The 9,467-nt window shown below is 44.3% G+C and overlaps 1 protein-coding gene across 1 annotated transcript in view; it reads right to left on the reverse strand.

The window, feature by feature from the left end:
* EDNRB (endothelin receptor type B) overlaps window positions 1-9,254 on the reverse strand; it is a 28,458-nt gene extending 19,204 nt beyond the window's left edge. The window contains exons 1-2 of the mRNA XM_043892253.1: window positions 9,072-9,254; window positions 7,729-8,260 (exon numbers count right to left, since the gene is read on the reverse strand). Of these exons, the coding sequence (XP_043748188.1) occupies window positions 7,729-8,208 (480 nt within the window). The 5' untranslated portion in view covers window positions 8,209-8,260; window positions 9,072-9,254. The remainder of the gene's footprint in view (window positions 1-7,728; window positions 8,261-9,071) is intronic.
* Window positions 9,255-9,467: the final 213 nt, after the last annotated feature.

Raw genomic sequence — 9,467 nt, forward strand, 5'->3', positions numbered from 1 at the left:
ATGATTAATGGTGATCCTTAAATTTTTTTTTGTTTGTTTTGCTTTAAATGAATGAATCTCTAAAGTATCTAGGTTTGGTTCTGGGTACAAAACGCTTCTTCTACTAACATATCTCTGTGTGCTCAGTTGCATCTGACTCTGCGACCTCATCGACTGTAGCCCGCCAGGCTCCTCTGTCCACGGAATTCTCCAGGCAAGAATACTGGCATGGATTGCCATTTCTACCTCCAGAGGATCTTCCTGACCCAGGGATCGAACTTGTATCTTCTGCATTAGCAGGCGGATTCTTTACTGCTAAACTGCCAGTGAACCCTAACATATCTCCGGATATTACTAAAATATCACAGTTACTTAATTGAACATGTGAACAGTATTGTTATCTTGGGCAAAATCAGACTTGCTTACTCAATGATGGGGGCTTCCCTGGTGGATCAGCAGTAAAGAATCCACCTGCCAATGCAAGACACCCTGGTTTAATCCCTGAGTCGGGAAGATCCCCTGGAGAAGGAAATGGCAGCCCACTCCAGTATTCTTGCCTGGGAAATCCCATGGACAGAGGAGCCTGGCAGCCTACAGTCCTGGGGGTTGCAAAAGAGTCAGCAACAAAACAATGACAACAATAAGAACAACTCCATGATACCTTCTTGTGTTGCTATATACACATAAACTTCCATTTATTAATCAGAGAAGTATAACTTCAAAAGTTAAATTTGATGGTGTTCTGTTCACTTCTACTTCTAACTATGAAACTAGTTAATCATACACAGACTTGTTAAGTGCTAGAAGTAGTCTAAGATTGGAAAGTGAGAAAGGTGCTTTTGATTGAAATATAGCTTTGATTGTGTCGCAAGCAGGAAAGCCTATCGGACAAGGTCACTACAAGGTCATTTCACTCAAAACTCATTTGAGGGTTCAGTGAAGCAATTCCCATTTTGACATACCAGCATTTTAATGTTACATGTATTCCACCTGAAGTAGCTAAATGTTAAAGATCAGTAGTTTTTGCCTCTCAGACATACGAAGGCAGCCTCTTTGCCTCCAACAGTAGCCTCCAAAGTCTTAACAATAAAACCATCTAGAGGCACTCCAAACAGGTCACCAGCTTAATTTTTAGAAAGCTCTCCACCACCACTAGACATCTGATTATACTTGGATCCTTATCAAAATAATGTCCATGTAGATATCTGTCATCAATTTACAAGGAGATTTGTTTTCAAATGCCCGGTGTGTGCGTGTGAGAGCTCTGTTGTGTCTAACTCTTTGCAACCCCATGGGCTGTAGCCCACCAGCAAAAAAAAAAAAGTCCATGGAATTTTCCAGGTAAGAATACTGGAGCAGTTTGCCATTTTCTTCTCCAGCAATCTTCCTGACCTGGGGATTGAAACTGCATCTCATACCTTTTGGCTCTTTCCCAGTAGGACCACCTGGGAAGATACTAAATGCAATTTGCTTACACATAGAGGAAACTTATTTCTATTATTTACTATATTTATGTTAACTATATATATCAACTCAGTTATGCATGTAAATACAGCACAAAGAGAGTAAATTTGTTACAATTTATAAGTTCGATATTTGCTCAAGCATTTTTAACTTCTTGAGATGTTAAGAGAAGTTGCAGAAATTTTAACTTCAACTTGCATTCAAGGTTTTTTAAAAATATCACTGCTAATCCAAACCAAGCCAAACCAACTAATCAACCAATCACTAGCAACACATAAACCTTCACAGCATCTATAAATACACTCAGCTCTTCCTATGCAACTTTGACACCGCTGCTACGCCAGGATGCTACAGGCAACAAACATCTAGATTATTTAATTTGTTTTAGTCTTACAAGAAGGACACAATAAGTAGTTTGTGAATAAGGAGAGATTCACCCTCCCATCAGATACTTAAACACCAGTTTTTGGGTCAGTATACACATAGCCCATATAAATACTGGCAAAGTGATTCATGTTATATTTTAGAGATAGACATTGATACATATATATGTGTGTATATATGTATGTATATAAGTGTGTGTGTGTATATATATACATATATATACATATATACATATACATATATATACATATACATATATATATTATATATAAGGGCTTCTCTTGTGGCTTAGCTGGTAAAGAATCTGCCTGCAATGTGGGAGACCTCGGTTTGATCCCTGGGTTGGGAAGATCCCCTGGAGAAGGGAATGGCTACCCACTCCAGTATTCTTGCCTGGAAAATCCCATGGACAGAGGAGACTGGCAGGCTGCAGTCCATGGGGTCGCAAAGAGTTGTACTTGTCTAAGCCACTAGCACTTTCACTTTTATATATATATGAAAGTGAAAGTTTCTCAGTCGCATCCGACTCTTTGTGACCCCATGGACATATAGTCCATGGAATTCTCCAGGCCAGAATACTGGAGTGGGTAGCCTTTCCCTTCTCCAGGGGATCTTCCCGACCCAGGGATTGAACCGAGGTCTCCTGTATTGCAGGCAGATTCTTTTAATGTCTGAGCCACCAGGGAAACCCATAAAAAGAGGGCTTCTGACCAGGGCTCTCACCAGAGCTTCTGAGTCAGGGAGGAAATCCTGAGAGACAGAGTGGGAGACTCAGCAAACTGAAGCTCTAAAAGGGTTTCAGATAATCATGTGAAATGCTGGAAATAAAAGCTTATTTCTCCTTCTCAGCAACACACACTGGGTTGTCACTATATTACGTAAGAGCATCCAGATGAAAAATGAAATGCAAGCATCCAGAGAGGATGTTTAAAAATATGTAAATATATATGTATATACATATTAATATGTAAATATATTAAATGTTATAAAAATGTATAGATAAGTAGAGAGGTGAATATCATTGGTCACAGTACCTGGTACAATGTAACCAAGTAAATGTTATTAGAATGTGTATGAGTGCATGTGTCAATAAGAATGGAAACTTTTTTTTCCAGCTTTTGCCATTATAAGCATGACTACAAATAACATCTTTGTATACCTTTGTAACATCTTACATAAACTAGTGACTCAAACTAATACAACAAAGCTAGTACAACAATAACTTTGGGGGACCATATAGCAATGTCTATCAAAATTACAAAGGCACACATCCTTTGATTCAATAATTCTAATTCTAGAAATTTATCCTTCAACTATAGTCACACATGTGTACAAAGCCATACAAAGAAGTTATTTGTAGTCACGCTTATGATGGCAAAAGTTGAAAAGCAAATTTCCATTCTTATTCACACACACTCGCTTACACATTTTAGTAACATTTATTACTTAGTTACTTCGTACCAGGTACTGTGACCAATGATATTCACCTATCTACTTATCTATACATTCTTATAACATTTAGTATATTTACATATGAATATGTATATACATATATGTGCATGTGTGTGCTCAGTCGCTTCAGCCCTGCCCTATTCTTTGTGACCCCAGGGACGGGTACTTGGCAGGCTCCTCTGTCCATGGGATTTTCCCAGCAAGAATACTGGAGTGGGTTGTCATGCCTTCTTCCAACTGATTCAGGGATTGAACCCATGTCTCCTGCATCCCCTGCATTGGCAGGAGGATTCTTTACCGCTGAGCCATTGGGGAAGCCCATATACACATACACTTATATATTTTTAAAGGTCCTCTTTGGATGCTTGCATTTTATTTTCATCTAGATGCTCTTATGTAATACAATGACAGCCCCAGTGTGTGTTGCTGAGAAGGAGAAATAAGCTTTTATTTCTAACATGCTTACTTGCCTATCTGAAGCCCCCTTCGAGCTTCAGTTTGCTGAGTCTCCCACAACATCTGTCAGTCAGGATTTCCTCCCTGACATAGGAGCCCTGGTGAGAGAACTGACTCTGTCTAGAAGTTTCCAGAGAACAGTTCCTTGAAGGAGTTGAGGCAGAAGATACACATGCCGTGAGGCTTGTCAGCGCTCACAGTAGCCCCTCCCTGAGAAGTCCCATCCCGTTTCTACAACTGCATCAAGGCGCACGCTTTTCAGCCAAATCTGTGACATTTTGTGGTTTGTCAACTTTATTGAACTCTAGAATTACTGAACTCCAGATTAAAGTTACAGATTCATGTTGAAGTTTCTACACCCGGGGTAAACAAATAGATGAGTTGCAGTATTCTATGAACCCTCAGAAATTGTGAATATATATTATATTATGTACTAATTATAATGCTCAGATGGTATAGAATCCACCTGCAATGTGAGAGACTCAGGTTGGATCCCTGGGTTGGAAAGATCCCCTGGAGAAGGAAAGGGCTACCCACTCCAGTATTCTTGCCTGGAGAATTCCATCCTGCTGGACATGGGGTCACAAAGAGTTGGACAAGACTGAGTAACTAACACTTTTTCTTTCATACACAAATTATCTATTTATATATTAATTTATATAGCATATAACATAGATAATTAACTGGATTTTCAAGAGACTAGTAACACTCCACAAAAACAAAATTAGAAATCACTAGAGCATCCCACTTTAGGCTAAATTTAAATGACACTCATAATTCACTTGAGTTCCTTTGTGTGAAGTATAATACTTGACTACTGTGAAATTCTAAATGCAAAAAATTTAAACTTCCTTATATAGTAACACAATTATTTAAAGAAATAAATGGCATTTAACTAGTCCTGGATTAGGTGTTTTCGTAAATAAAGGCTTTAGAATAACAAACAGTGATATTATCAATTTTATACATTATAGATCATCCAAGGGGAATTTCGGGAGATAGAAATCTTCAGATGACAAAATTAAAACTGAAAATGCTCCCCAAGTAGCCTACTGTGTGGTAATGTATCACACAATTGCACCATTATACTCCAATGAGGTCCTAACAATATTCCAGGCTGGAGGAGGTCATGCTGTGAGCAGCTCAATCTGTGCAGGGTGGGAGGACCATGGGTTCTAGGGCCAGAAGGCCTGGGTTCAAGCCCTAGTTTCATCACTTTCTAGTGGTGTGACATCATCAAGCAAGTTACTTCTTCATCTCTTGAAAATGCAATTTCCCCATCAAACAGGGGTGATAACAATACTACCTCCATAGGCTTTCTCGTAGTGATTGAAATGAACAAAACCAAGTACACAGTGGATAATAAATGGTAATCATTATTATTATATTATGTCTCAAGTGACACATATTTATGCATGTTATAAACATAAACTGAAGGCCACTGTGTAGGATTCAGTGATGGCAAACCTAGCAACAGGACCTAATTCTAGGTGATGGATTTGTTCATAGCTAATAAGGATGACTACAGGGCCAGATTTGTAATGACTCATTAGTTTGTTTATTTCAGAAACAGAAACACAGGTTGAACAGACTTAATGGTTTCAGGGAAAAGAATGTAACTTCCTAGGGAAATCGTAAAAGAATTTGAAAGGGAAGGAAAACCTGTGTGCCCCTTTGGGAACAGGCTCGTCTTTGGTTTATTGAATGCAATAATTTGGCTGGGCAGAGAAAGTAAGATGGCCCTGGAAGAGCTGATTTACATCTGGTGCCCTCAATCCTACCTTCCCTACAGGATTTCACCTGCCAGCTGACTCAGGAGTTAGGAGGATATCTAAGTGGGCTCACCACATGGCGTTTCCTGGCACCTTCCTTAACAGATCTTTCACAAAACTAGCAAAACTAGATGTAATCTCCCTTTTCAGAAGGATCTTACGATGCTGGGAAAGATTGAGGGCAGGAGGAGAAGGGGGTGACAGAGGATGAGATAGTTGGAGAGCGTCACTGACTCAATGGACATGAGTTTGAACAAACTCCAAGAGATGGTAAAGGACGGGGGAGCCTGGTGTGCTGCAGTCCATGGGGTCGCAAAGAGGTGGACACGTTAGCGAATGAACAACAAGAAATCACTTACTTTAAAGTGTTTTCACAACACCTTGTACTCTAAAGTTGCTTAAGTCAGGTTTGAGGAATGCCTCTGCCACATCGGAACAGTAAAACTTGGTCTTCAGGACTCCTAAAATGGGTTACTTTTGGTTCTAATGGAGATGGGACTGCATGTAAGGGACACATTTCAGCCTATACTTCTCCCAGGAAATCCTCAGAGTTCATCAAAACTGGTAGTCACACAGGAAATTAAGATTTCATCTATTTATCCCTCATTTCTGGGAGTGTTTCTTTCTAGGACCTGGCTCCTAATCCAAAGGTGAAGGTGAAGGTGAAGTCGCTCAGTCGTGTCTGACTCTTTGCGTCCCCATGGACTGTAGCCTACCAGGCTCTTCCATCCATGGGATTTTCCAGACAAGAGTACTGGAATGGGTTGCCATTTCCTTCTCCTCTAATCCAAATACTATCTCTAAATCTTAAAAAAAAAAAATCTCTAGAATTCTTTAATGTGTGACTTTTTGGATTAGAATTTCCAGAGATTCATAAAAGGCAACTTAAAAGCATCCTATCTGGTAACTTCTCCTGTCACAAAGCTTCAAGAATTCCCCACAACCTTTTCCTAACCCTACATGCCTTCCCCCCCACGACCCCCACTCTTGTACTGAGCCCAGAACTAGCTTTAGGAAAATCCCCAATGTACATTCTGAGTCCCTCACACTTTTGGTTCTGTGTGGATGGGTGACTTCCTATGGCTGATTATGATAGGGATGCAGAGTTTTACATATTTGCATAGTCCTTTAAAATATTCCATCTCTTTCCCTTAGGCTGTTTTCTCAATGCCGCCAAATTCCAGTTGGTGGATACTAGCAGCTTACTGTAGAATTGAGGACACTGAGGTCCAGAGATGTTGGAATGTGTTCAGAGCTTCACAGCAAGCGAGAGTCAAATCACGTGGGGGTTTGTGTCCTGCCCTACTCTTCATGCCCATATCCTCTGATGCCAGTGGTAATCACACAGTGATGTTAGCTACTCAAACTGTGACAGACTGCAGTTGAGTGTTCTTGGTCTTGTCCACAAAGTAATTGATGGGGTGCAGTTTGCACTTTGGAACCTGACTGATTGGGCCTGATTTTCCTCAGCTCCATCCCTTACTCCTTGTGAGATCTTGAGCATCCTATCATTGATAAAATGGAGTCATATCTACTCATAGGTTGTCAGAAGGAGGAAAGGAAAGTAACACATTTATCCCGGTGCTTGGCCCATCATAGGCATTCAGTAAAGACCAGATATGATACAGTCATTCACAGCAGATGAACTGTGTTTTCCCACTCACCTGTCTGGGACTCTTTCTCTTAGGCCATTTGTTTTCTAAAAACCTATTTGCTTCCCAAGGTTAGTATGCATATGAATCACATAGGTATTTTAAGATGCAGGTTCTGATTTAATAAATCTGGGGTGGACCTGGAGCTCTAACAAGCTTTCAGGTGATAACAATCTGCCAGTCCATGGTCCATCAATCTCTGAGCAGAGAGAATATACTTTTGCGAGTTGAATTTAGGGACAAGGTCCTTCAAGACCAGTGCCTTTCAAACTTTACCTGGAGGGCTTGTTAAAATACATTTCTAAGGAGTTCCCAAGTTATATTTAGGCAGCTGGTCTGGGGACTATGCTTTTTCTAGGCTTAGCAGGGGGCTACTGAAACCAGAAGGGTGTTTAGTTCCAATGATTATTGGAAGTATGGGGGAATCAGGGGTGTGGGGCCTAAGGGTGGAGGTGGGGGAGTTGGGGGGGGGGGTGGCTCTTCTTGAGGAACCTCCCTGCAAAGACTTTCCCATCTTCCCGGTCCTAAGAGTGCGCCCTCCCATCGCGATCCTAGCAGTCACCCCTTACCTTGTAGGTATTGATGGGGATATCAATGATAATGTGCAGCAGGTCTCCGAGAGCCAGGCTGGCTATCAAGATATTTGGACCGTTTCGCATGCACTTGTTCTTGTAAATGATTCTCAGCAGCGTGGAGTTTCCGATGATGCCCAGCACGAACACTAGGCAGGACACCACCGTGTTGATGTACTTGAAAGTCTCCTTGATCTCTATGGGTCCGTCGCACGGGGGCGGGGTGCGCGGTGGGATTCCCGCCATCCTTCCCCCTCTAGGCATCTGCGGTGTTGCGGACGATCGCGGCTCGCTGGCGTTGGACCTCCTGGGCCAGGAGGTCTCAGTCGGGGTCTCCATCATCTCTACGGTCCCCAGAAGTGGCTGAGTGGCCCCGGCGGGCGGGAATTCCCTCTCTTCAGCTTGGATCCCCGCCACGCCGCAGGCAAGGATCAGCGCCACCAGGGCGCGTCCGCACAAGCTGGGCAGCGGCTGCATGCTGCTGCCTGCTCCAGAGGGAGTCGGGTGGCCGCTCCTCAGCTTTCCGAGTCTAGAGACCAGCAAGGGAAGGAAGACAGGACAGCCGGGTCAGCGTCCCCAGCCACGCCCCTGCAAGCCGCTATTCCGGAGCGCAGCAGCGCTCGCACTCTCCGCGCGCGAAAGTATTAATAAGTCGAGCCGGCGCCGGAGTGGGGAACTCTGGCGCGTGGTACTCGCCTGCGCCCCTAGACCGTCCCTCCAGAGCCAGCTTTCGCTGGCTTTTCCTCCCCTGCGTCCCCTGAGGGGTAAATGACTCGCAGTGGGGCGGGGTATCCTGGAAGGGGTGTGACGGGGAGGAAAGGATGGGTGTCCAAAGCAAAGCTTTGAGCTCCCGGTGTGCGCAGAGAGAGCAGTATTCTTGTTCCGGCCAAGGGCGCGCGGCGACGGGGAAATCAAGGCACCTAGAAATCAAGGGCATCGCCAGTCTTTGCATTTGACTCCACAACAACCCCGGATGCCGCGTGTCTGGACTCCCAAACCCCTTCCTTCCCCGCTGCCTGTGGTCGGACTCCTCCGCCGCCCCCCCGCCCCCCGTCCCCCACCCAAACACACACCCCAGGACTGCGCCGGCTGACCCGGAAAATCTCCCGGACATCGCCACTCGGTCTGGTTGTAAGAGTCTCTATCTGGATTGACTCGGAAGTTTCTATCCGCTCCGAGTGAGTTCAAACACTCAAACCCTCTCCTTCACTCCAATCCCATTTTAATCTGCTGTAGCTACACGTTAAAACACACACACACCCCTAACAAGTAATCCAAACTGAAGCCCCAGGATAAGGTTCAATCACAGATTTGGATTAAACACCAAGCAGAACGGTTACCTCTCGGTCCGGACGCACCAGGCTGGGACTTGCTTCCCCCGGCGCGCGGCTGGGCTCCCGGCCGCCCGGGAGCAGAGCGCGCCTCGCTTCAGCAGCGGGAGGGTCTGGCTCTGACGAAACGCCGAGGGAATGCCTGACCGTGGAGCCTCCGCAGTTTGCTCGGGATCCTTGCTGTCCCTAGACAAGTACTTTTATTCATTCGTCCCTTCCCCATCAATCACCACCAGACTCCTCCCGTCCCTAGCGACCGCGCAGCAACCTTTCCCCTGGGGCGACGCCTGGACAGCATCAGTCGGACCGGCCGCTGCCATGCTGGGCAGTCCTCGGCCAGAGATGCGTCCTGGAAGGCTGTGGACTTGTCATGGCTCAAAGTGCTTCAGACGACGAGCCTCGGCC

This window comes from Cervus elaphus, chromosome 30 (assembly GCF_910594005.1).
Source record: "Cervus elaphus chromosome 30, mCerEla1.1, whole genome shotgun sequence".
In the NCBI taxonomy this organism is placed as follows: domain Eukaryota; kingdom Metazoa; phylum Chordata; class Mammalia; order Artiodactyla; family Cervidae; genus Cervus; species Cervus elaphus.